The sequence below is a fragment of the Saccoglossus kowalevskii genome, chromosome 8 (assembly GCF_978046115.1).
Source record: "Saccoglossus kowalevskii chromosome 8, keSacKowa6.1, whole genome shotgun sequence".
NCBI lineage: Eukaryota > Metazoa > Hemichordata > Enteropneusta > Harrimaniidae > Saccoglossus > Saccoglossus kowalevskii.
In genome coordinates this window covers 12,001,015-12,028,936 of record NC_140648.1, presented here as the reverse complement: position 1 = coordinate 12,028,936, position 27,922 = coordinate 12,001,015, and the positions used below count along the sequence as shown (strand labels likewise).

Here is a 27,922-nt window from a genome sequence, read left to right as displayed (position 1 = left end):
ATTCTAGAAACATTAAAATTTGCATTTAGTATACGGTATATTGTCTCGTCGGCAAATGAGCAATATTTTGGAGTTTCAAATTTTGATAAAGTGTATAATATTAGCACAATATCACATGGATGATCACATGTGATAAATATTCATACAACTCGATGTCTGAGTAACATGCAGAACTCTTCATTCACAAACAACCAATACAATGAGATGGTGAATCATTTATTGATACTTCCCTGCAAGGCAACTCATTCATATATTAAGATATTAAAGGTATGTAAGAAAGAGAATACATTTAAGGTATCAGTATCATCACAACTTTAAGATTGTGGCCATATAATTCTACATATAAAATACTTTATATTTCACCAAAGGCAATTAGTGTAATCAGAAAGTAATGACTTATTCAAATCAAACATTTTAACATGTGATGAACTGTTCCGGCTGAAAACTTGAGAATGGACATGGCTTAACACAATGTAATTTCACTGAATTATTCCCTTCTGTGACTGCTACAAACCCCAATTGTATGAAAATTGTTCAATTCAAAAATTTAAATCTTTCACTCTGCAAAATACCAAGAATTAGAGCTGTAACTGTCACCACTATATTGTTCTAAAAACCAAAACGGCAACATCAGCAATGTTCCTGACTGGTTTGTAATGTGTGCATGGAGATTGATATTTGATTAGAACATATTGGGATACAGGATACATCAATCTAATAGTGGGCGAGTCAGACATGTTGAATATAAATAGATGATCACGATGCAGTTGCCTTTCATTTCATTCAATCATGTACATTGCTATAAAATAGATGGCAAAATGTTGGTGTTCAGAACAATATGGCGACGACAGTAAATTTTCCACATTTTAACTAGTTGCCTGTGTCCATCATTAATCGGGGATTGGAAATGTCACTAATAATAGAATACTAGTATGGCGAGTTTTTTCAGAGATGTAAGAAAATAGACCAGTTTCCATTCACTGAGAGATCCCACGGGATGTGTGAAATTGAATGTAAAAACATGACAAACAAAAGTTTAAGATTTCACAAATGAGAAAGTATTTTGGGGGTATTCCCACGAATAACGATTACTGTACACTTTTGATGAAGGGTATCTCAATGCTCTAATTCTCCTCTGAAAGATTTGCATTTTGGCATTGAGCTATAAAAAAAGAAAAAAAATTAAAGTTCAAAATCGAATCAATTTTTGCGAGATCATTATGGGAGATCTTGCAATGAATGGAAAATCACCCATTGTTATTTTTGTTAACTGCTTCCAAGCAAATTATGACACTTTAATAACTATATACAAGAACTGACTGGAATATTTACTTTATTTCAAGCTAGATATTTAAACTGTGTATATCATCCAGCAAATTAATACTACACATCATCATCATCATCATCATCGTCATCATCATCGTCGTCATCGTCATCATCATCATCATCATCATCATCATCATCATCATCATCATCCAGGCTTTAAGTGTCCCAATGTCAACACGAGAATAGGGTACTGAGAAATACTTTATTTTCGCTTGGAATTAATTTTCACTATTTTCGCTGAAGGAATGAATCAGTGAAAATAAAATCCAGCGTATATACCTTTTTTTCTATATTTTACATTCAACTCATCAAAAATCAATGAAAATAAATTCCATGCAAAACACCTAAAACGTCTTTTCAGCAAAAATTAATTACAGCTAAAATAAATTATTTTACAGTAATCATATTGCATTCAGCTACCATTTCAGAAGCATTTGTTTGTTCCTGCCTCATCTTCATGACCTCAGGCTGAAAATCAAATCTTTAGATGTGTTTTTTTTAAAAGGACAATATTCAACCATAAGAATTACATTAATATTTCAAGAAGTAGCAGCAGCAGCAGATTTTGATGTTCTCAGTTCCTTACTCTTGATACAATGGTTTCTGTTGTGCGGTTTTATACAACTATATGAATTTCTATCACGATTATTAATTATTGAACATAAACTTCAATAGTTTTACTGAAATTTTTTTAAAACCTTATTTACATCTGTATTTTTTTTTTAAATTAAAAAAGAGTCTTTTATGGTTTTCTTAGCATCAGAGTATACATTCAAGGTTACAAAGTCAAAAAATTTTTTTTTTTCGTTTTGATTTGGTATAGAACATCTAAAGCCCACCTACATGAGGATATAAGTTGGAATTTCTTTGAATATAATATGTTCTGTAAATCGTTTAATTTTCACAAGTCTCAATTTTGCAGTTTAATAATTTCAGGGCACATGTCATTGCCAAAATATTTAGCACTCTCCTAAAGTCGCAGAAAATTACGAACATTTGTCCCACATGGAACTAAAGCTAACAGTAATTTTGACAAACTGCAAATACTGTACATCAAGTTGAAATTGAACTACCAGAACCTTAATTTTATAGCTAAAGTGCCAAAAATTTCAACGTGTGAATATATTTTATTTTAAATTAGCTAAAATAACATTTCAGCTAAAAAGACATGACGATCTTATGGACCTCTACCCTAATTTACACTGCAGTGTTCAGTACTATCTCGATCTGGTTAGGTCGCCCCTCAACTAAAAAACTGCTTTAAAATTAAAAATTTGACAAATTTCATTCGATTTCACACAAAACTGGAAAATCTACCAAGTGAGGAAATTATTGCAACTTGTCCGATGGAAGTCACATATGTTGAAAAAAACAGATTAGCATCACTGCTTCCAAATGAAAGAAAAAAACAGACTCACTGCAAGTCAATATATTCTTGAATTAAAATATACCATCAAAAGAATCTTGATGTTTCCTTGATGTAAACTTTAATATCATGCCTGTTCATACCCACCCATACCCCGATCTAAGCTAACCATTATTTAAATGGATATTTAAGTCTATAGGCCGAACATTGTATTATCTGTTTCTTCCATCTGTATTTGTCTCCTATTTCGGTTGGCAGATACCGGCTGGGATGCCGATCTATCGTTGATATCTGGAAGTGCGTCAGCAGCTGCAGCCCTCTCTGCCAAAAACCTGTCAAATTCTGGAATGCATAAGGCAAAGAAATTACAGGTTAAACTCACTTGTCCAAATATATTTCGACACTATACTTACTATACCAGTAGTCTGATATAAAGGGAAGCGAATATTCAGTTGACTGAATGTCAATTTCATTTGTTTCTTGGCTATAGGACAACCTTTAGTGTCTAGCCCTGTTTTAATATACCAGTAGTCTGATATAAAGGAAAGCGAATATTCAGTTGACTGAATGGCAATTTCATTTGTTTCTTGGCTATAGGACAACCTTTAGTGTCTAGCCCTGTTTTAATATTATTGCAAGTCCTTTAGATCACAAATTTCAGAACTTCACCATCGATAGACACTGTGTTCACTTACAGTGAATACAATTATGTACTGCAAATACATAAGTTTTAGGTACTCCATTTTCATACCAATCCACTAAATTAAATCCATGGAATGAGCAACATTAAAATAAAATCCAGTGAAAAAGCACAAAACAATGGAATATAAAAGTCAGTGGAAATTAGTGCTTGTACAGTATCATTTCAGGGTTCTCCTGGGGACTTATAGAGTAAGGGCTTCCTACTCTTTAGTTGTGGATAAACAACAGAGCTCTTTTATTAAAACGAAATCAATACAAGTGATTTACATATGATACAAATTATTCTAGGAAAAACACTTGTTAGGCCAGACTTTTTTTATTGCTTGTTTCTCGAGTTTTTATAAGACAATTTTTTTGAGGAGGGCGAGGAAAACAAATAATAATTCTTTTTTCCATTAGATTTGTGTGATTCTCAAAGAATTGTAAATGAGATCATTGATCGGAGAGAAGAAATGAAATAAAATTTTATTCGATGTATAACCTTGTTTCTCATCTGCATGAGACTACTTTGATCATGATACTCCCACGAAAATACAAATAGGGTTTGTTATGCGGCGTGCAAAAAAAAAATTGAAGAAAAAAATAAGTTTTTTTCAACAATTTTTTGCACTTACAAGTCGGCTGGCGCGAGAAATTACGCTGAAATAAAATTTTATTTTTATTTCATTTTCGGCTCCTGTTGATTTGGCGGGTTTGCAAAACAAGGGATAATAAAAGTCTGGCCTTACAATAGTCTTACAAAATCAGGTACAGTATGTCAGTAAAATGCAAATACTTTTAGTAGTACAATAAAACAGAAATAAACATCATGCATGCACGCAAACATGCACACACACTCACACTACATTGATTTAAAGATGTACTAGTAGAAAGAATTACAAATGGAACAAAAGTTGCAAAAACAGCACATGTTACTCACCAGAACTTGTAAGTGGTTCTTGATTTGTATTTGCTTCTGTCAATGAATCGTCTTTTTTCTTGTCCTAGATAAGGAAAATGCAGTAGTATTTAAGGATCACAAAAAAGTCCTTTCCCTGAGCAAGATCTAACCAATGGCAATGTGACACCATGTGTAACATACACAACAAATGTTCTATAACGCTCATGGCTACTGAAGGTCAACATTAGAAATCAGGGGGAGCAACTGGAAGAGCATGACCAGTGCAAATGTTTTCCCGCGGTCTTGTTTGAACATTCTTATGTTTCTTGAATTTGTCAAAGTGTTTACCTCACAACACATTTTTTTTAAACAAATCTTCCAGCCACCCCCACGATTTCAAATGGCTGACCCCTAAATCTACCTATCTATATGCTGTTATATCAGAAAGAAGAACACCACAGGTGTGTGTAAAAACTACACAAGTTTGCTTTTAATATAGTATACAAGTCAAAAGCAGAAATGGTTTAGTCTTGGCATGCTCCTTTAGATTATTTTGAGTTGAAAGATGTGAACACTACAGAAAGATAGCAGCAGCAAGAAATTACTGTGTATGATATTAAAGTCACACACTGCAATTTTGAAAACATTCAACAATTTGGGTAACAAATTTTGTAATTTTTAAAATTTTTAATATAGGTTTGTCTGTCTAAAATGTTTTATAAAACCATCGAGCTCTCCTCTCCAGTTGCAAATCACCACTGACATATTACACAAATGCATTACACAAGTACTTTTTTTTCAAACATTCCTGTCAAAAGTATAGATTTAATGAACTGTGATTGGTTGAAAGCTGTATGCAAATGTATGTAAATGATTTCTTTATATGGAAAGACTAGACTGTTGACAAATTGTAACACTGGTCAACATACACTGCATGTAAAGTGAACACCATGTGGTAAACAGTACACGTACCATCAAACAAAACAATATATAGCAATAAATAATCAAAAGAAAAACAAAACAAAACAAACCAAACCAATTCCACACTGAATGTTAGTGAAAGTTCACAGATAAGACCAAGCATGTCTGGTTAAGGAGAACTACTGATTAGATTAAGAGACAAGCATTAAGTTGGATTCAGATCCAGCCTCAGATTCAAAACCCAGCATCACATTCAGATCCAGACAACCCTGCTTCAGATTCAAATGAACTACAATACTTCTCCTAGTCCCTGTTTAGACTTTAATTTTTTAATTGTTTTTGAGAAAATATATTTAAAAAATAAACTTCAGCAATTTATTTTTTATGATGATCAGTGTTGAGAATTAATTTCACACCACATAATGTGATAGTAAGGGGGGCTGGGTTCTGAATCTATGTTCACACTCATGGTTAAGAGGTTTGTGTATGAATGAATGCCCCCTAGGCCACTGTAGAAATGCTACTTGAAGAATGATCAATGCACACCAGTGCTGTTGGTGCAGTTAGAGGTGATGCACAAGCAAAGGTCATGATATCTTACCATGTTTGTTTGTTGTAACCATTGTTCAATTTCCTCCAGTTGTTCTGTACTGGCTGGGGGGATCTAGCCACACATGAAACAGCAATATTCCACAATTTTTAAATCTTAACTTAAACAACTGAATTTCAAAATTAAGGGAGGCAAGCATTACTTTTTTCCATTTTGTATTTTGTTTTTTAGCAATCAGTAGTGCTTCATGGTTGCCAAGGGGGTCAATTTTGCAACCAGTTGTCCTGTTTTTCATGAGCTGAATATACATGCTTGTTGTGCCCAAAGAAATGTTTTACAAAGGCACATACAGATTCTTATTCATTTTGAGTGTATATATGTAAAACATGTTTTCTATATTTTTTGAAAAGTTTGTGAACTTTCAAAATAACTGACTACAACTGTGTAGTTCTGGTGACAGGAAGTGAATCCATGTCAAACACTTGTCTCACTGCATAGTGACACTTCAACTGACTTTATATAAATAACAATATCATTGTTACTTAATTTTGTTTCGCTTTTTTTAAAAATACAAAATATGCAGTTATCAAATAAATATAATGGAAACAAATAAAGTGCATAAATAATAACAAATTAAATCACATTTAAAATTTCACAAATTGAAATGTAAGACATGTTTCAGACTTACCGGTTGCCCATTGTTGTGCTTGGAATTTACAATGCCAGCTATTCCACCAGACTGATCAATATTGGTGTTATCCGAATATGTGCTACCACTGAAAACATATGAAGGAAAACATTTATGTCATATCCTAAATTAAGCAGAAACCAAGGAGATTGGTTGTCTATTTTTATTGTGAGTAAAACAGTCTACTACAACAATTTCAAGTGACCCATCAAAAGACACCTAAACAACTACTGAATATTAGGAAAGCTGATAAAAACAAAATAACTTTCAATACCCAACAATGAGGGCGCTTAGAATACAGTTACTAGTAATTTACTGTTAATGACTTTGTCCTTTGATAAACTTACCCTTTCCTACTGTCTTCAAAAGTGTTTTGCCTGGCTTGTGCAAACATATCAAATTCATCTTGTGTATTTGCTGGCATAGTGTTCAACTGACCTAAAGTACTACTCACACTTCCTCCTGTAACACCTGAAAGAATGGAGGAGCCATGTGTCATGAAAACGAGTCTAGTTGACTCCTGTGTGCAGAGAACAAATGGGAGGCCAATATCATACTGATGTGTTGAGGGATTTGTATGTGTGTGCATGTCACTGGGTACATTTTGATACATACCATATATATTTCGTGACAGATTAGCTAATTTGCATAATAATCTAATTTCAGAATGTTTTGTTGATATCATTACAATAAAATTGCTCAAATGAATTGAAACTTACATACTGTTATGTAGTTGAAAATCTAACACAACTATGAAAGTAATCTGCATATGTTAATTTGCATACTAATTTCTAAACTAACTAAGCATATTTTGTTGACAATTTTGTTGACACTCACTGGGAGATCCTGCGAGATACTCTGACAACGATTGTCAGCTTTGTGACACAGTCAAACTGTGGCTCAAAATGGCGTCCTTGCATAATGTTGTGCGTTTTTGTTGACCTTATTTCCACGCTTGCGATGCGTTTGTTTTATTGTTCTTTTTATGTTTATATGATGGAAGATGTCAACAACACACAGTGCCATGGCTCAAGAGCCTTTTACGTAAATTTGGTGTTTCAACATCGAATTCTACACCCCTTGCAGTGAGTGGTATTGGGTCTAGATGTGACAATATCAGAACATTGCCTCCGATAAAGTGCTAGTTACCAGTTTTTGAAAAAATCTATTTCAACAGATCGTACTTTGACATTGATAATTCACTTCCACACTGCGTTACCAGAATTTCTAAAGAACTACAGCATTCTGATTGGTTAATAACAGACTTGATCCATTAGGTCAAATCGTGCAAGAAGATGTCATGCTTTTCATTGAGAGTTTGCGTACAATCCAAAACATTTGACAATGAAGATAATGATGAAGATTTTGACTTTGAATGTGTTTCAACAGACTAATATTTTTAATCTCGTAAATTCGAGTGGTACGTAACTAATATTGTAATAAAATGTGCATATTTTTTGTGACCATTTCTGTTTCTTCATTCAATGACATCGCAATTAATTTTGTAATTTTATTTCCCTCAAAGACATAATATCTCTCCCAATTTGCCGCATAGTCAATTAAAATTGTCGTATGCGCCCACTCCCTAAATAATTACGATTTTCTGAGTGAGGACAGTGGGCGCTAATATGGTCAAGTACTGTAAGTGTCCTGTGTGATCAAGTGCCTTTCAACGTCATGGTCATTGGCATGAGAACAGGCACTGATCCACCGATCATATTTCCCAGGTTGTGTTTTTGGTTTTGGGAAACGTGTAAAAAAACAACCATTCTTGTAATCCTTTTAGATGAAATCGAGAATTGCTCTTGAATTGCTCATGACCTGTGTCAGGTGATTGAAACTGGTTGCTAAGGACGTAAAGCTTGGCCACGCAAGATCTCACAGTGAGCGGAATATGGCTTATTGTTCTAATGGATTAAAGGCACAACATCAGCGTTGTCATCCACTATTGTATAGCATTATTGTTGTAGGAGGGGATTCTGTGAGACTAAAATCAATAAAGATGTTATTAGGTTGGCGAGGGTTATTTTTGTAAGCAGTATCGGTAATCAATTGTTTAATAAAAAAAGTAATTTCGTTCATGGGCAAGTATAAAATGTGATCAGCTATTTTATTCGTCTGTAATTTGTACAAAGATCTTATTTTTTGTAAGCGTATAAAGCATTTCCCAAATTTAATGTTGTAATTCATACGCAATTTCCAAATTTGATTCTTATACACAAATTATCAAAAATATTATAAAAATGTAAAATGTAATTAGGAATTTGCTTTATCTGTAAAGTGTAACAAGCAGCCTGTCGGCTGAGATAGCTCCGCTGTTAGCAATGCACATGGCAATTAAAGAACAGAAGATATCATTAGAAAATGAACAAATCTGAGAGAGGTCCACATGTAGTACCTATATGTATAATATATCAAAGCAATTGGACTTGCGGTTTTCAACAAGAAGTCGAAAATATCACTTTTTACCAAAAATGACAAAAATATTCACCAAAATTAGAGAATTGAAGATATCAACACGAAATGAACAAACCTAAGAGAGGTCTACCCAAGGTACATATACACCAAGTATCAAAGTATTCAGGCTTGTAGTTTTCAAGAAGAAGTCGAAAAAGTAAAACATTGATACGGACGATGACGACGGACAATCACTCATATGATAAGCTCTGCTCGACAAAGTCGACAGCGGAGCTAAAAAACTATTTTTTACTGTAAATGGAATTTTCATTTTATTTCCTGTAAAAACATAAAATGCTGTTTTTATTTTCTCTAACCTGTACCAGCTATCCCTCCTTGCCCTCCCTCATCTATTTAAAGGATTATAAACAATAGGAATTATGTAAGTAAAACAAAACAAAAATTTGAATAATTCAAAATGACAGCCAAGCTGACCTTTAACAGAAGTAAACTATTCAGTGTTGAGACATATTACGTCTGTTTTCTTTTATACAGTCAAACGTGTGTCAGTGACCACTACGTTATAAAGACCACCTGCCTATAGTGATAACCAGGCGGTGGTCATTGTGTAGTGGTCCCATATTGCACATGAAATAGCAGCGGCAACCACCACAATTTAACATATGAGCAACCTGTGTATAAAAACACCTGTTTTATGTGACCGCCTTTCAGCAATACTTTGATCAACTCAAATAAATGTGTTTTTGTTTCTACAAAACCATCTAATTATTTTGTATACAAATAGTATATAAAATTCATCCAACCTCCATATGAAGACCACAGGTCTATAAAGACCATTTTAATGAGATCCCTTTGGTGGTAGCTATACACAGGTTTGACTGTAGAAGACATTTTGCAACACCACTTACAATGTTAGAAAAATATGGCGCTCCAATGGTTAAAAGAAGCATTTAAAAGGTAAATTTAAATCTTATTTGTTAATCCAGTCTTGACTGTATTCATGACTTTTGAAGCACTACTGTCATCAGGTTAGATTTTCCTGTAATCAAAAATTGCTCATGGGTATTTAACATGGTGTCTGATGACATAGAGCCCGAGAATACTTACTCATTCCAGCTAATTGTTTCGTCAAGTCGGTGTTGTCACCAGGTAACTGCGTAGACACTGGCATTGCTGCCGCTGCACTTGGCTGAGGGGTTGGAGGATCGAAACCTAGATCGATTAGTTGGCCCATGGCTGGTTCAGATTCTGTTGGTTGTGGTTGTGGGGTTTGTTGGGGTTGGGGAGAAACAGCCTGGACGGAAAAAAATATAATACACACACAAAATAAAAACATAAAAAAATTATGACAATGGACAACACAGAGTTATTTTAGTTCCCATAAATATACACAGGTGTGGTAAGGATTTCAGGATATACTAACTAATTGGGGTTACCTTTACACCATATACACGTGCATACATGCTATCATAATTGATATGCAATGAGAACTGTACTGATATTTTGAATGGTACTGAATGGTTCCCGTGTTTCGTGTAAAAATACATGCACCACACGAAAAGAGGTACATTTGTTTTCTTTAATTCAATAGCATGTGTTACTGATATTATGAGTAATATAACTACGCTAAACCACACATGAAAGTGTGCTGATAAGAATATTTTGGGAATCCAGTTAGTAATTTATCCAGACATCGAGTAATAACAAGCCAAACACATTAGAATCACATGCACTTATGTATATACACTAACGAAAGTATAAAATAACAGTATTAGGTCAGTATGCATCTGTTAAGTAATACCTTTGTGTAGGCAGGAGGCAAATCGGTAGCTGGCGCTTGAGGGCCAGATTGACCAGTCCTATACCTTTCAAACCTATCATACCTTACAAAGACATTATTCAAATCATCATTGATATGTAGTAATTCTCCTGTAAATGAAAATGATACTGTGTCATGAATATTGACAGCTTTAAGTATATGGAATAAAATAATGTCTGTGTCAAGCGACCAGTGTTCTCCCCAGGCCTTTCAAGGACTGCGGGCCCGCGTCGCTTAGACAAACAGCCGCGTCGCTTTTGTTTCGCCCGCGATCCTTGAAATCCTGCCCGCGATGCTTATTCACGTTGTATTGTTTACAAGTGTCAGCCTCGTCTAGCACATCTTTAAAACAATAACATGTATTGATCGAAAGGTAATCCCGCCTTTGTACATAGTTAGCCTTACAAAAACAGTGATAAAAACGGAAGTCTACAAGAAGTTACCAAGTCTATCAAGGGTGCGGAGCTGGCAAACCCAAAATACTAGGGTAGTAATAATTTGCCAATTGCGTCGGGATGGTCTATCCCGAGTTGCTGCACTGCGATTAATTGCGTTTTTACTACTTCATCGCCAGTGACACTAATTACCAAGAATTAAAAAAACAAGTGAAATTAAGTCGCATCGGGAAAAAAAGCTGTAAATAAATCGAAGTAAAAATTATTCAACTGCAGACGAGACGGACGAGGAAAAAACGAACCCTGACCTCTAGAAATACCTCATTCATAGTGCGTCATTACCGAGGAACGCCACCCTAAGGCGACGTAACGCATGTAGTGACATCACAACCGATGCATGCTGGGTTACAACGGAGATTTTGATTGAGGTAACAAAAATGGCGGCGCAGAGTGCATGTTTTTCCGCGATGTTTAAAAACAACATTTCGTTGGCGATTTTGATGTATTTTCTAAGTTAATCATCAATGAATCGTTTTAATTAAGCAAAAATTCTAAGTTTGTGTATTTTTAAACAAAAAAGTCAGGGACCGATGATCGCAACAGCAGCGTTCAACGCAATGCCGTCAGCTGACAATGTTACGGTGATCGTAGCGTTACACAAATAATAGATAGATCAATGAAAATCGCTGACTTTAGTTTTGAAATGCCGTTATAGAAAAAAAAATGTCATTATTGATTTATTAATTTCTTCATACAGATTTAGCAAATTTAACAAACAACCCCCCCCCCCCCCGTCGTATGAACTGACAGTAACATTGGCACTAAAACTGACTACTTGTACACAAAATAATGATGAACCGGTTACCTCCACGGATAAACAATATATTTACTGACTGGCTATAAGTATTTCCATTTCTTTCCTGTTCTATTTCAAACTGTATTTGACTTGATGCACACATAAAACACAATGAATGTAAATGATAAAAAATATATGAGATATGTATCTCTTCTTTATTTCAGTTATAATGTTTGTTGGGGAAACTAATTATTATGCAAACAAAATTATGCAAATAAGATGTATTGTTATATAAATTAGCCGCGATGCTTGGCTTAGAGTCTGGGGAGAACACTGGCAAGCGATATGGTAAAATGGTGCATGATAAAAATGGTACATGTAATAATGGCACACAGTTCTATTGTAAGACTTAATCATACAAATAAAATATATTTTTTAGCACTTTTAATAAAGTTTTATCAAAGCTAATCTGATATTTTTATTTATTTATTTACTAATAAATCTCCGGTTACAAGCACAGTATATTAATATTCATATACTAATACCTTTTACGTTACAAGCATGTTTTATTATACATGTATTAATTATTTATTTATAAATTGTATTCAGCATACTAATATTTGTTTACTAATAACTTGTCATGTGTGAGTTATTAATAAATAATTACAGCTAAAGTATGTTACAGTGCATATAATGAATTGATACGTCCAAGTGTCAAGATTGAAATTAAAGCATGGGAGTCGTCATCTGCACATGCGACAGAAGACCATAGTACATTGTTTAACGTACATTTTACAAACATTTACCCGTTTTAGAGCGTGATATTGTCGCTTTGAACGCTTTATCATGTATGCACAAATGACACCCCTCCACTTTACTGAATTGATTTTCAAAACAGATTTATTTGAAGATGAATTGTGCATATAGCAGTGTTCTTCCAAGGATATAAACAGCGTGGCGGTGCCGCCACAGTTCTTCGATTTGCCGCCACACCGGTCTGACACCGACACGGTGATTAGCAAGACCACCACAGTGCTTTTTTCATTGGGGATCTCGTCACGCTGGTCGGCCCGACTGGCACTCAAAATTAGCGACCACCACGGAAACGCTTCTGTACAGGACTCTGACCTCTTTGTTTGTAAGTAAGTAAATATTTTCTGATGATAGACGCAGTCTTTAGATTGAAAGCTAAAATTCTTTCAAAATCAATTCCACCCCGATGTAACATGGGCAAAGCGGAGTTCACGATCAGTTTACACTGCTCAAGAAAAAACAACATGTTTATTGCGTGATTGGGTAAAATACATGTGAACTGTTATCATCGTGAATCATGTAAAAACTCTCCTTCAAAGACTTTTTTTACATTTTAAAAATTGCTAATCACCTCTTTCGAAAACCATCATGAAGTTTTTATCTGAAATCCATACCAACACATCGTACTACGACATCGCTTTACTTCCGCAATGTAATTTTTATGATCACGTCATTCAGAAAACTTCGGGTTCTACCGGCATTATCATGCGGCATTCTGATTGGTTAATGCCGTTTTTGACCCACCGGGTCAAAGGACACATGCGGTCAACTAACGCGTCACAGCTATCATGGCGGGTCTGTGTTTTTCACCAAGGTGATCGAGTGATCAAAAATAATTTCTCCCGATAAAATTAGTTCAAATTTTACGTTTTTTTCATATAAAAAAAAGAAGTATTTAGTTTTTAACATCGCGAAGTAAGTTATGTCACGTCGTAACTTTGATGATCGTTTGGAAGTGTTATTTGTTCGTTCATTTACTGTAAATGTAAACGTTGTAGAAGCTGATGGTTGGAATAATAACCAGCAATCCGCCAAATAATTACGTGGTCGATTTTTTGAAAGAGAATTTTGTAGTAAATAAGATCATGAAAGTCGTAAACATAATCCTGGCTGAAACGTTTCATTCATTCACCGTCCCTGTTGAGGGACGGTGATTCATTCAAACTTTTTTTTAGTCTGCAGCATTTGCATTTCGAGAATGTTTCATTTTTAAATTCAAACTCTTCTAAGTTGTGAAACGTAATTTTCTGACTGCAAAAAAAAAATATTTGCACTGTGACGGAGCTCATTAATATTACAAAAGTGCCCAAAAAAAAGTGTTTATAACACTGTGAAGCAAATAAATATCTGCCTCTTTGTTTTTGAAAATATATGTTGTTTATTGTGTGGTTGTAAATGTGCTTTGGTCAATTTCTATTATTATGTAAATGATATGCAAATGATATGCACATCATGCCACCACAGTGGTTTAAATTCCTTGCGAGAACACTGATATAGCAAAAGAAGTACAAATGTCAAGTTAAAAAATTTCACACATAATAGATAATCAAACATACTCTAATTCAGACCCATGAGGGCCAATATTATGCAATGAATTCCGTAATTATAATCTGACAGGCCTGTTTATATATTGAGTTCTACTGTGACAAAAACCAAATTATTTACCTGTTACTTCCTCATTTGCTACCTTGCCTATTAGTTCCACAACTCGAGTCTGCATTGCCCGACATGCCCTATTGAGTTCCTATAAAGCACAAATCAAGAATACAGCCGGCAGAAGTGATGAGATGCAAAGAAAAAGAACATTTTATCACAGGAACATCATAAATAACATGAATTGTTGTTTTGAAAATCATATACCGGTACATAATGCATGGGTTTATACTAGACAAAACAAGTGATCATGCGGCCAAAAGAGCTCAAAAAGAACAGTACAGCGGAGCTTTTTCAGCCACAGGGTGTGGCATTACCCTTGGTGTGGCATTAATGATTGGAGAGGGGGGCATTCTGTCGTGCAATATTACACAGCCTCTCTACACAATGAACATGTGACCTTGTAATGACCTTGACCAAACCCTGAAGATTGGGCCCTGGTAGTTCAGAACCAAACACAATGTGTACTGCAAAACATATAAACATTGAAATGACTTTGACCTGAAATTCAACATTTTTAAAAAACATTGGTCCTCGTAGTTCAGAACCCAACAATAAACTTGTCTATTACAGAGCATGTATTATACATAGCTCATATATATTGTATGGAAAAGTGGGGGGGGGGGGGGGGTATTCACCAAAAAATTCATTACTTTCACAAAAATAGAGATATCTTCACCAAATGAACAAATTTGAAGTCTTGCAGGCAGTTTTGGAGAAGAAGTCAAAAGTATGCAAAAATGAGCATGCCAAATTTCAATGCGATCTGACAAGCAGTTGTAGAAAAAATATTCCCTAAAAACAGAGATTTGGATGTGATGTCATAAAATGAACAAATCTGACAAGAGGACCACCCTAGCAAAATGATCTAGTTTACGGTTTGGGAGAAGAAGTCACTTGAATAAAAGTTGACTGACGACAGCCGATGTACGACGGACAGACTGCAACAGGTTCAGTCAACCCACGAGCACTGCTCGGCCATCTTCCCGGCGCTAAGAAATGAAATTTATTTTATTCATAGCACACTATTCACTAGTGTCATACTGTCTAAGTTTAACTGCCTCATTCAATTAAAATATTACATAACATACCTGCAGTAGTTCTACGTCACTAGAATCAGAACTATTTGGCTGCATTTCATTTAACATTTCGGACATGACCCTAACATTGCCTCCAACTACATCCAATTCACTACGTAATTTGGCCATCTGTTCAGCTGTAGGATTCACAGGGCCTTGAACGAACTGTGCAGGACTAGCGGCACTTGCTGGCCTCTGTTGTTGAGTAGGTTGTCTAGTAGGCGGTCTGCTTTGAGGCGGAGGAACTGCAGGTTCTGGAACAGTCTGTAATAACGTTAGGATATTTAGTTATGTTCAGAAATATTTATTTCAGACCAGAAGCAGAATTTAAAATATTTTGGCCTTCACTTTCATGAAAACTAGCAAACACTAGTGTCAACACAGCAGGTAACAAATTAATGTTATTTTTACTCACCCTATCTGGTGTATAAATAGGAGACATACAATCTAAATCTGTAGCTGGAAATTCAATCCCTTTTTGTTTTAGTTCATTGTACATCTGTACAACCCCTTGCAAATCAGGAGAACTACGAAAGGCATCAGCCCATGACTGAATGAGACTAAGAATCTTTTCTTGAACACACGTTGGTGGATTGTTGTTGGGTTGAATCAGCTTCACCAACTCTTTGATAAAGTCATGCTTACACACCAATAAGTGCAAACGATGACCACAGTTCTTCACACATGTTTCCATCACCTGTGGAAGAGTTAATATGTTGTTTTCAATGTACAATCAGTTACAGTCTAAACAAGTCATTGAAAATGACACAGTCCCCGTTAAGTTCTCTTTGTGCTCGTCATATTAAAGCGGAGGGGTTGTCGCGAGCGTGTCCTTGAAACTTGAGTTCCAAGTGGCGTATACAACAGATTGTTTATTTACATCAAAACACGTGTTTCGTGTCATAGTAATATGGCCAAAATAAAAACAGCCGTTATTCAGCCATCTTTGATCTGATTATGAAACACACTGTATGATGTATGTGCCAAATACGAATGAAAATGGTACATAAATTGTGGAAATATAGTAGTAAGGCCAAAAAGTCAGATGGCTGTCACACGGCCAGCCTTGACCAGATTTTGAAACAAATTGTCATGGACATGCATCCTAACATGTATAAAGTACATGTACATGTATGTGCCAAATTTGAATGAAAACTGACAGAGCATGTCCAAGATACCGCATAAAAAAACAAAAACAAGATGCCTGCCAGTCGACCATCTTTGATCCAATTGCAAAATAAACTGTCATGGACATGTATCCTAACATGTATAATCTATGTACCAAGTTTGAATGACAACTGACAAAGCATGTCCAAAATACAACCTTTTCAAAAAACAAGATGTCTGCCAGTCGGCCATTTTAACTCGAATTGCTAAACCACTGCATGTGCATATGTCCCATATAAGGTACTAGGCACATGCAAAGAATGAACAGAATCAATCCACAGGATTCTTAAATATGACGTTGGATAGACTGACGCACGGACAGACAGACGGACGGTTGAACGGACGGACAGACTCAGGAACTCAAGGACCGTCGGGGACATGTATCCTAACATGTATGATCTATGTACTAAATTTGAATGAAAACTGACAAAGCATGTCCAAAATACGACATTTTCAAAAAACAAGATGGCTGCCAGTCAGCCATCTTTGATCCAATTGTGAAATAAATCATCATGGACATGTATCCTAACATGTATAATCTATGTACCAAATTTGAATGAAAACTGACAAAGCATGTCCAAAATACAACATTTTCAAAAAACAAGATGGCTGCCAGTCGGCCATTTTGAATCGAATCGCTAAACCACTGCATGTGCATATGTCCCAGATAAAGTACTAATCACACATGCAAAGAATGAAGGGAATCAGTCCAAGGGATTCTGAGATATGACTCCGGACGAACGCACAGACGCACGGATGGAGACCGAATTATAAGTCCCCGTTTTCGGACTTCGTCCGAACGGGGACTAATAACATGACATATTTACAAATTACAACCCAATATCTTAAAAGAAGTGAGATAAGACATCATATATTGTCAACAAGTTTCAGGAACACATCTTATGCTGTTTGATTACATAAATAATGCTGCAGGCTTGTTCAAATTTCGTGAATAATGTACCCCGTCAACAGCTGATGTTTACTTGAATTTGTACAATGCAACTGCATATGTTCAGAAGTTCACAGCGCTATAAGCCAAGCGTTTAACTGCAAACACTTAGTGTTCACAGCAATATAAGTCAAGCGTTTAGCTGCAAACACTTAGTGTTCACAGCAATACAAGTCAAATGTTTAGCTGCAAACAGTTGGTGTTCACAGCTATACAAGTCAAATGTTTACCTGCAAACACTTGGTGTTCACAGCAATACAAGTCAAATGTTTAGCCGCAAACACTTGGTGTTCACAACAATACAAGTCAAATGTTTAGCTGCAAACACTTGGTGTTCACAGCAATATAGGTCAAATGTTTAGCTAGAAACAGTTGGTGTTCACAGCAATACAAGTCAAATGTTTAGCTGCAAACACTTGGTGTTCACAGCAATACAAGTCAAATGTTTAGCAGCAAACAGTTGGTGTTCACAGCAATACAAGTCAAATGTTTAGCTGCAAACACTTGGTACTCACAGCAATATAGGTCAAATGTTTAGCTGCAAACACTTGGTGTTCACAGCAATACAAGTTAAATGTTCAGCTGCAAACAGTTGGTGTTCACAGCAATACAAGTCAAATGTTTAGCTGCAAACACTTAGTGTTCACAGCAATATAGGTCAAATGTTTAGCTGCAAACACTTGGTGTTCACAGCAATACAAGTCAAATGTTTAGCTGCAAACACTTGGTGTTCACAGCAATATAGGTCAAATGTTCAGCTGCAAACAGTTGGTGTTCACAGCAATACAAGTCAAATGTTTAGCAGCAAACAGTTGGTGTTCACAGCAATACAAGTCAAATGTTTAGCAGCAAACAGTTGGTGTTCACAGCAATATAGGTCAAATGTTCAGCTGCAAACAGTTGGTGTTCACAGCAATACAAGTCAAATGTTTAGCTGCAAACACTTAGTGTTCACAGCAATATAGGTCAAATGTTTAGCTGCAAACACTTGGTGTTCACAGCAATACAAGTCAAATGTTTAGCTGCAAACACTTGGTGTTCACAGCAATATAGGTCAAATGTTCAGCTGCAAACAGTTGGTGTTCACAGCAATACAAGTCAAATGTTTAGCAGCAAACAGTTGGTGTTCACAGCAATACAAGTCAAATGTTTAGCAGCAAACAGTTGGTGTTCACAGCAATACAAGTCAAATGTTTAGCTGCAAACACTTGGTTTTCACAGCAATACAAGTCAAATGTTTAGCTGCAAACACTTGGTGTTCCCAGCAATACAAGTCAAATGTTTAGCTGCAAACAGTTGGTGTTCACAGCAATACAAGTCAAATGTTTAGCTGCAAACAGTTGGTGTTCCCAGCAATACAAGTCAAATGTTTAGCTGCAAACACTTGGTGTTCCCAGCAATACAAGTCAAATGTTTAGCTGCAAACACTTGGTGTTCACAGCAATACAAGTCAAATGTTTAGCTGCAAACAGTTGGTGTTCACAGCAATACAAGTCAAATGTTTAGCTGCAAACAGTTGGTGTTCACAGCAATACAAGTCAAATGTTTAGCTGCAAACACTTGGTTTTCACAGCAATACAAGTCAAATGTTTAGCTGCAAACAGTTGGTGTTCACAGCAATACAAGTCAAATGTTTAGCTGCAAACAGTTGGTGTTCACAGCAATACAAGTCAAATGTTTAGCTGCAAACAGTTGGTGTTCACAGCAATACAAGTCAAATGTTTAGCTGCAAACAGTTGGTGTTCACAGCAATACAAGTCAAATGTTTAGCTGCAAACACTTGGTGTTCACAGCAATACAAGTCAAATGTTTAGCTGCAAAAACAAACTAATCCTTAGAGTGTTGAGCTCATTATTTATGAATATATTAGTTTACAAGAAGCTGAATCATTCATAGTTTTATTGGAGTATCAATTACAAATCTAAAATGCAGAGGGATACAACATGTTCATTATGGGTCCCATGTGACGCATACACTGAGAAATACATGACATGTTCGTTATGGGTCCCATGTGACGTATATTACACTGAGAAATACATGACATGTTCGTTATGGGTTCCATGTGACACATACACTGAGAAATACATGACATGTTCGTTATGGGTCCCACGTGACTAATAAACTGAGAAATGCATTGTCTGTTCACACAAAATTTGAAAGCAGTACAGGCTGACCATTACCACCACCACATGTTATGATAACAACTGAACTATTTAGCTCTATCATGTGATATGCAGTTAACAGGGTACTTATAAACTGTAACTTCCCTTGTTAACCTTTGTCAATAAGGAAATTATCTAATTTGAACCTTCTATTTTTTTTTGTCAAAAAAACAATTTGTGAAAAGTTACCAAAATAATACCAATATATCATATGAATGTATTGAATGATTTCATGTATTTAAATTTGAATCATGTTGAAAGTTTTAACTGGTTGAATTTATAGAGTAATCAAAGAAAGCTTAGAAAGAACTCCCGTGTGCTGAGAGAGTATTGGAGACACATTAACAATTAATCAAAAATTACTTGAACTTGAGATATTGATCGAAAAGCTTATGCAAATAAGGTAACTAATATGAACGGATTTAAGTGTAAAACTAATAAAGTCTACACAATGTAACATCTATGTACCAAGTTCATTGAAATGTGATTAGAACAAAAAAATTATTGATTATTATGCTAATTAGAGAATTAATATAACAGATTTTAACCTAAAATTAATCAGGCTGTCTATTGTCCTAGAGCATTTATGTACCAAATTTTAATCAAATGTGATGATCAGTATTTGAGATACCAGTATTAATTAATTATGTTATTAGGTGATTAAGAAGCATAAATATTTACCAAAAACTAATATGGTGTATAGTCCTAGGTTCATTGAAATTTGATGATGAGTACTCTGTAAAAGTGTCATTAAAATCCAATGAGTGGTTTTTTAGACATCAGTGCAACAGCAAAAAATTAACTAATTATGCAAATTAGATAATTGATATGCACAATTATCTACCCACAAATTAATCAGGTCTCTGCATAGTCCTAGAAGGTCTATGTTTTTTTAGACATCAGTGCAACAGCAAAAAATTAACTAATTATGCAAATTAGATAATTGATACGCACAATTATTTACCCACAAATTAATCAGGTCTCTGCATAGTCCTAGAAGGTCTATGTCACAAGTCTCATTGAAATGTGATGATTAGTACTTGAGATATCAGGTGAAAAGCTGAAAATTAATTAATTATGCAAATTAGGTAATTAATATGTACTGATATTACCCTAAAAACTATTAGGTCTGTGAAGTGTCATATGACATCTATTTACCAAGTTTTATTGAAATGTTATGATTAGTACTTGAGATATCATTGGAAAATTGTATAATTATTATGCAAATTAGGTAATTAACGTAAACAGATTTTTACCCAAAACTAATTGCATTAGTTCAGAGCATCCATGTGCCAAGTTTCATCAAAATCCAATGAGTGGTTCTTTAAATAACAGTCTTAGAACAGCTTAAAATCAGTTAATTATCATGCAAATTAGGTAATTAATATTCATGGTTTTTACCCAAAACTAATCAAATCTGCGCATTAGTTCTGAGCATCCATGTGATAAGTTTCATCAAAATCCAATGAGTGGTTCTTCAGATATCAGTGGAACAGTCATGGAACAGCTAAAAATCAGCTAATTATTATGCAAATTAGGTAATTAATATTCATGATATTTTACCAAAACTCAATCAACTCTGCGCAATATCCCAGAGCATCTATGTACCAAGTTTCATCGAAATTTGATTAGTGGTTCTTGAGATAACGGTCGAACAAAAAAAGTGACATACATACATAGACATACATACAGACAGACAGACAGACAGACAGACAGACAGACAGACAGACATACAGGGTAGCTGGAAAGACTCCCTTTTGTGCTTCGCACACGGGAGTCAAAAATAAGAAAAGCAACATTTCCTTCAAAACATAATCACTTGCGATGATTCATGGCCACACATGTTCTTTAGGTGGACCAAATTGCAAAAATCTGCTAATTAGGTGGTTTCATATATCTGCCATATTTTGGGTGTAAAACAATAAATTTTAATTAAAAACACTTAGATCCTTTGACTGAAAATGATCGAACAAAATTAGGACATGTTGAAAAATTTGCTGATTATAAAAAATAATAATACATAACAGTTTTTCCACATATATTGCAATTTGAATACTTACAGTCAATGTCAACATAACTTCTTTCCATTTTTTACTTCCTATTAGTCTTTTCTTCATTGCTTTCATGGCATCTTTAGGCCTTTTGAAAAAAAAAATTACAAGAAGGTCTTACAAACTGACATGAAGCTCATCCCATAATACAGTTGCTATTTCGACTAAACAACATTTAATAGATTAAGGGACGACGTCAAAAGATCGATGACGGATAAAAAACTTAATTCCTTTAATTTTTTTCCAAACCCCCCTACCCCCCACTGAAACTTAATTGATAAATATTGGTCATGGCGTCAGACTACATTCACTATTAAATGCAAATTGATAATCGGACAGTAGTATTGCATAGCAGTTGGTTGTCGGGTGGGTGTAAAAAGATTTTACAAATGCACCTCATTTGACGCACAGATTTACACTCAAACCAAACCATTTTTCTGTTCTTTTCCCCTTTTCGGCTATTTCTGTCCATGATTGGATAGAAAAAACAAGCAGCCTGTCGGCTGAGATAGCTCCGCTGTTAGCAATGCACATGGCAATTAAAGAACAGAAGATATCATTAGAAAATTAACAAATTTGAGAGAGGTCCACATGTAGTACCTATATGTATAATATATCAAAGCAATTGGACTTGCGGTTTTCAACAAGAAGTCGAAAATATCACTTTTTACCAAAAATTACAAAAATATTCATCAAAATTAGAGAATTAAAGATATCATCATGAAATGAACAAATCTGAGAGAGGTCCACATGTAGTACCTATATATGTAATATCAAAGCAATTGGACTTGCGGTTTTCAACAAGAAGTCGAAAATATCACTTTTTACCAAAAATTACAAAAATATTCACCGAAATTAGAGAATTAAAGATATCATTACAAAATGAACAAATCTGAGAGAGGTCCACATGTAGTACCTATATATGTAATATCAAAGCAATTGGACTTGCGGTTTTCAACAAGAAGTCGAAAATATCACTTTTTACCAAAAATTACAAAAATATTCACCAAAATTAGAGAATTAAAGATATCATTACAAAATGAACAAATCTGAGAGAGGTCCACATGTAGTACCTATATATGTAATATCAAAGCAATTGGACTTGCGGTTTTCAACAAGAAGTCGAAAATATCACTTTTTACCAAAAATGACAAAAATATTCACCAAAATTAGAGAATTAAAGATATCATTACAAAATGAACAAATCTGAGAGAGGTCCAAATGTAGTACCTATATATGTAATATCAAAGCAATTGCACTTGCGGTTTTCAACAAGAAGTCGAAAATATCACTTTTTACTAAAATGACAAAAATATTCACCAAAATTAGAGAATTGAAGATATCATCATGAAATGAACCAATCTGGGAGAGGTCTACCCAACGTACATATACACCAAGTATCAAAGCATTCAGGCTTGTAGTTTTCAAGAAGAAGTCGAAAAAGTAAAACATTGACACGGACGACGACGACGGACAATCACTCATATGATAAGCTCCGCTCGACAAAGTCGACAGCGGAGCTAAAAACGAACTACAAATACTCCAATATTTTTTTTACTTCATTAAAAAATAAAATCGTTTTTGTAGGATGGAAACTTTTTGAGGTCAAAACCCCCCACCTCCAAACTAAAGGAAATAAGTTTTTTATCCGACATCGATCTTTTGACGTCGTCCCTAAGCAGGCATGTCAATGTGGAGTTTGTATATAAATCAAATCTGTTCCTCTTAATTCTGATACTGGAAGATAACATACTGTAGAATTCTTTATTTTCGCTTGAATTATTTTTCGATGAAAAAACATTTCGGCTGTTTTGTATGAAGTTTATTTTCACTGATTTTTGATGAGTTGAGTGTAAAATATGGGTAAAATGGTGTTCTCACTGGTTTTTATTTTCCCTGAATTATTACTTCAACGAAATTAGCAAAACAATTAATTCAAAGTGAAAATAAAGTACTTTAGCAGTAGTTAAAGCCAGTGTTTTGATAAGGTTCCCATGAAATGTATAGAGAAGGGATTGAAAATATTGTTCACACAAAATTCAAAGCCTTTGTAGCATTAGTATCCTGATGTGTCAAAGTAGGTAGGTCACCAGACACAAGGTCAAAGGTTAAATAGACTTACCCATCCTCTGTCTCATTTATGATGTCACATATTTCAATATTTAAGGCCCAATCCTCAGATGCCAAAGTCTCATTGGTAGCTCGTTCTGGAAAAAAAAAAAGACATTGTCAAAATGGCATGAGGGTCATTTAGAATTCTTGGAAGGGTTTTGCAAACTTTCAGAGAAAAATATCCAGCAACAAATAGATCCCATGCATTTTGTCATTTTAAAATGGGGAACAATTTACTGCAGGAAATGAGAAAAGTCAATAGAAATTTGCTCTTCCCACCAATCAACCAGAAAATACGAAGCAGCTCACTTTAAAGTAACATACAACAATTCACACCCAGTTGATTAAGAAATACAAAAGTTTTCCAAACTTTCATATGTCATATAATTAGGTGTGAAATAAATGACCCATATAAATGCTAATTTATGGTACAATGGAGATGGTGATCAAACTATGTATTGACAAGCCCATTAGCAGTACATTGTATCTTGTATGACTCACAACCACATGAATGACTTAAAATGTTATTACTACCATGTAACTATAAACACAGTTCCATGGTTCCATTGATAAACAATTACTTGCAATAGTTTCACTATAATGAATGTTTTCCTGTGTATAAAGTATAACAGTGTTCATGTACTCTCAATACAACATAGGCATTCCCTTCATTTTTATAAATATTTATTAATTTCAATGGCAGTCCAACCAGTCAATCAAACAAACGCCAGTGCACATCAATATCATTTAAAAATGTTATTCAATCAGTCAATAGAAACTCCTTGTTTCAGTTTGAATTGTAAAATTAATAAACATTTATAAAGATGAAGAAAATACATTTGTTAAGCCTGGAGTGAACCAGCAAATTGTACAATTGTTACAAAAATAGTTTTCTTGGAAAAAAATAACATTTTTAAACATTATTTCAATGCATTGCGAATAGACTAATTTTAAACATACTGCATGCCCATAAACTGTCCACTTTAAAAAATAAATAAATAAATAAATCACTTTATCTTTGATCTCAGAGATAAATGAAAATTAAATTGAAAACAAAATCAATGATATTTACCAAGAATGGATATAATGAATCATGCATGGGACAGAAACATTGAAAGAGCAATGATCTACTGTAAAACCATTTAATTTCACATGCGTTTAATTTCACTATTTCGATGCTTTGAGCAATTTCACTGGGTTTTAAGTTCACAGTCTTGGCAGAGAAATAATGACTTCCATTGTTTACATAGATTTAATTCCACGCGAATGGAACAGGGAAGTATATATATACAAATTTGCTAGCCTTGAGGATGATATGTTGGGTATCAGATTTGTGGGTGTTCAAATTCATTTGAAACAATGTAAAACTAAGTTGGTGACTCCAGAAGTGATAAAGCAATATTTTATTTCGCCAAGATCTGAAATTTATCATGTTAAAACATTGAACTCCAATATTAGCACCATTTAGACTCACAATAGAGTCAAAGCTCAGGGAATTTCAATGGAAATTCAGCCACAATATCCTGGTAACCAACTCTGTTCTTTGTTAGATGACCCCACCAAAAATTGAATCAGGAGGCTGTAAATTCTGTAAGGAGCCTGACGAAAATCTGCATCATCTTTTTTATGAATGTCCAGTAGTAAAATTATTTTGGGATACCTTCTTTGAGATATGGGGGACAAAACTGAGTTTCCGTCGGGTAAACGACCCAGAATGCTTTTTGTTTGGTGATAGTCTTTTCTCCCTCCTTTTAAACTTTTGTTTTTAGTCGCCAGGAGGTTTATTTATATTTGCAGATGTCAGGGTAAAAAGCCAAAATTTGAGAAATTTAAGGACTTTGTGCAGAAGGTACAGAAAACTGAGTACTTGATTGCAAACAGAAAAGGTAAATTGGGAAAACATTTAAAAAAATGGGGAAAATTTATGAAAATTGTAGAAACGACCTAGCATATCAACATGACTACCTGAAAAAAAATTGTAATATTTTTGTGGAGACTTTGTACTTGTTTGTTGTGCAATGTAATTTTTTGGTACACATACATGTAACTATGTAAAATGTTTATGTAAATTGACTCAATAAAAAAAAAATGTTTTAAATACATTGATTTAATTTAGCTTATTTTACTTTACAGCAAATCTCAGAATATTGGGGCAATCAATTTGCATACTCGCTAGTGAATTGGCTAACTGCTTGGGTTTTAACTGAACAGTTGGCTTTTGAATCTCGCTGGCATCAGCTTATGATTGCATCCGCTCTTGGTGAGTCTATATTATATTAGGGGACATAGAATGTTTTTACGCAGCCTGGTACATGTCTGGATTCCCTTGAATGATTTGAGCCGTACAAGTGATAATATGATAAATGTGATTAATCCACCAATGTTTACTATATGAGGCTAACCATCTTGAACACTGCATGAAACTAAATAAACAAGTTGAGAAACAGTTTTCTACAAATCAGGGAGAAAGTAACAAACTTTCACATCCAAACAATCTGCTAGGGTAACATTGAGCCAATCGCTGACAAAAATCTACCTCATTCGTCGTTTTTGTGTGTACACGAAGAACATAGAACACTTTCCCTAGTATATTTGAAAGCTGTAAGACTGTCGTTGATTAGCTCCTAAAGTATGACAATTGCCTTCAGTGGGCATGACCGCAAGACGACGCCAACAAGATTCGAAAGCCAACCGTTTAGTCAAAACCAAAGCAGTTACCCAATTCGCTAACGAGTTTGTAAATTGGCTCCCCTAATACTTCTAAGACTTGCTATAAAAATATGAATACCGAAATTAAAAACTAGTGAATAATTAATGCATATCTGGGTGTAAACATCAATGGATTCAGCTATGACTAAATGTCAGAGAAAGCTAGAAGAGCAGAAAAAGCACAAATACCAATCTTCAATACTGCTAGCATTTCAATTAAAACACAATTTTTTAAGTCCACTCAAATTTCAATTTTGACATGTGCAGGTGCTGTGGGGCGGCTGAGGCCTGTGCAAAAATACATGTACGAAATGGGATACAACATGTACTGATATTTAGTGTGGGAGGCGTTGTATGTCTATTCAGTCACAAATTCTTAGTCTTTGCCCTATGCCACCTGTGTGTTGGGTGATGTTGCCAAAAATGTATATGGATAAGGCTTCATTCAACAATAAATATTCAATAGTCATTGATACAAAAAAAAAAATACTATTATTATTATTTATAATTAACTTTTAAAGTTATATGTGCAATGCCAGTTTTGTTTCTATTTTGACGCGTGTTTTTTAATCATGACTTTTCACCTATGTATTTAATGGGTTGGATAATGGCCTTGATAGTTACTATGAACTACAAAATCACGTCAAAGTCTATAATCGTTTAATTTTTCTCCATGCGTTCATTCCGTTCAGCGATTTCAACGCAAGCACTTTATGGGTTGCAACGTTTAACTGGTTGACTGATAGTAGACCTCGATCGCAGTTGCATTGCAAAACAATACTTGCAAGTGCGCAGACTGCGATCGGGATTAATATTGCTCTCGCATTTTAAACCGTCGCTGCGTTTCGTGAGATCAAGTTTTACGGAACCACCAGTGCACATCTTTGGACCCTAGATGTCATAAATGATTGCATGAATATTTAATCAATATAATGCACAAACAATATCAATTATAATGTTTGGGATTGGGGGACTATTAAATACAAAAGGTGGGGTCGCCAAATATCCCAGTTTTAAAAATAAAATAACTAGTGTATGGTGAGAGTGAGTGGGAGGACAATGAAATAAGCGACGGTAAAATCTGCGAAACAATATCCTGCAAACAGCTCATACGGACTTCGACCTACCTATTCTTTGGCCAACTTGGGAACTGAACGGATGGGTACCAAAGAACGACATCTTGGATTTTGTGTGAGCTGAGCGCAAATTGATTACGTCATGTGACCAAAATAACTTACAAAGGATGATGGTCACCCAACGCACCTTTTTATTTTGTTTTCACATACGGAATTACATTCAATCCAATAAATAAGTCACAATTAACATTTATTCAAAAAATTAATTTCAAAATAATGATCCTTAAATA

At 34.7% G+C, this 27,922-nt stretch overlaps 1 protein-coding gene across 3 annotated transcripts; it reads right to left on the bottom strand.

Annotated features, from left to right (window-relative positions):
• Positions 1-1,316: 1,316 nt before the first annotated feature.
• Positions 1,317-27,795, bottom strand: LOC100375541 (TOM1-like protein 2). Of its 3 annotated transcripts, none has more exons than XM_002738957.3 (13): positions 27,684-27,795; positions 23,858-23,942; positions 21,745-21,823; positions 15,822-16,103; positions 15,419-15,670; positions 14,340-14,418; positions 10,653-10,780; positions 9,959-10,145; positions 6,781-6,904; positions 6,434-6,521; positions 5,797-5,859; positions 4,314-4,377; positions 1,317-3,034 (listed from the first exon to the last, which is right to left on the bottom strand). In XM_002738957.3, exons 1-13 carry the CDS (start codon positions 27,733-27,735, stop codon positions 2,886-2,888), a joined length of 1,632 nt encoding a protein of 543 aa, XP_002739003.1. In that variant the 5' UTR covers positions 27,736-27,795; the 3' UTR covers positions 1,317-2,885. The 3 variants fall into 3 exon arrangements, with proteins under 3 accessions (XP_002739003.1, XP_085358302.1, XP_085358301.1); XM_085502176.1 differs by having other exon boundaries at positions 9,959-10,040; XM_085502175.1 differs by lacking the exon at positions 5,797-5,859.
• Between the last annotated feature and the right edge of the window lie 127 nt (positions 27,796-27,922).

Bases quoted from the DNA above. Each gene is read 5' to 3' on its own strand.
- LOC100375541 (XM_002738957.3), bottom strand. From the start codon at position 27,735: ATGTCGTTCTTTGGTACCCATCCGTTCAGTTCCCAAGTTGGCCAAAGA. The intron at 5,860-6,433 runs GTAAGTCTGAAA...ATGTGTGGCTAG, and splicing joins AGCACAACAATGGGCAACCG to ATCCCCCCAGCCAGTACAGA. The intron at 4,378-5,796 runs GTAAGATATCAT...TTCCTTATCTAG, and splicing joins GGTTACAACAAACAAACATG to GACAAGAAAAAAGACGATTC.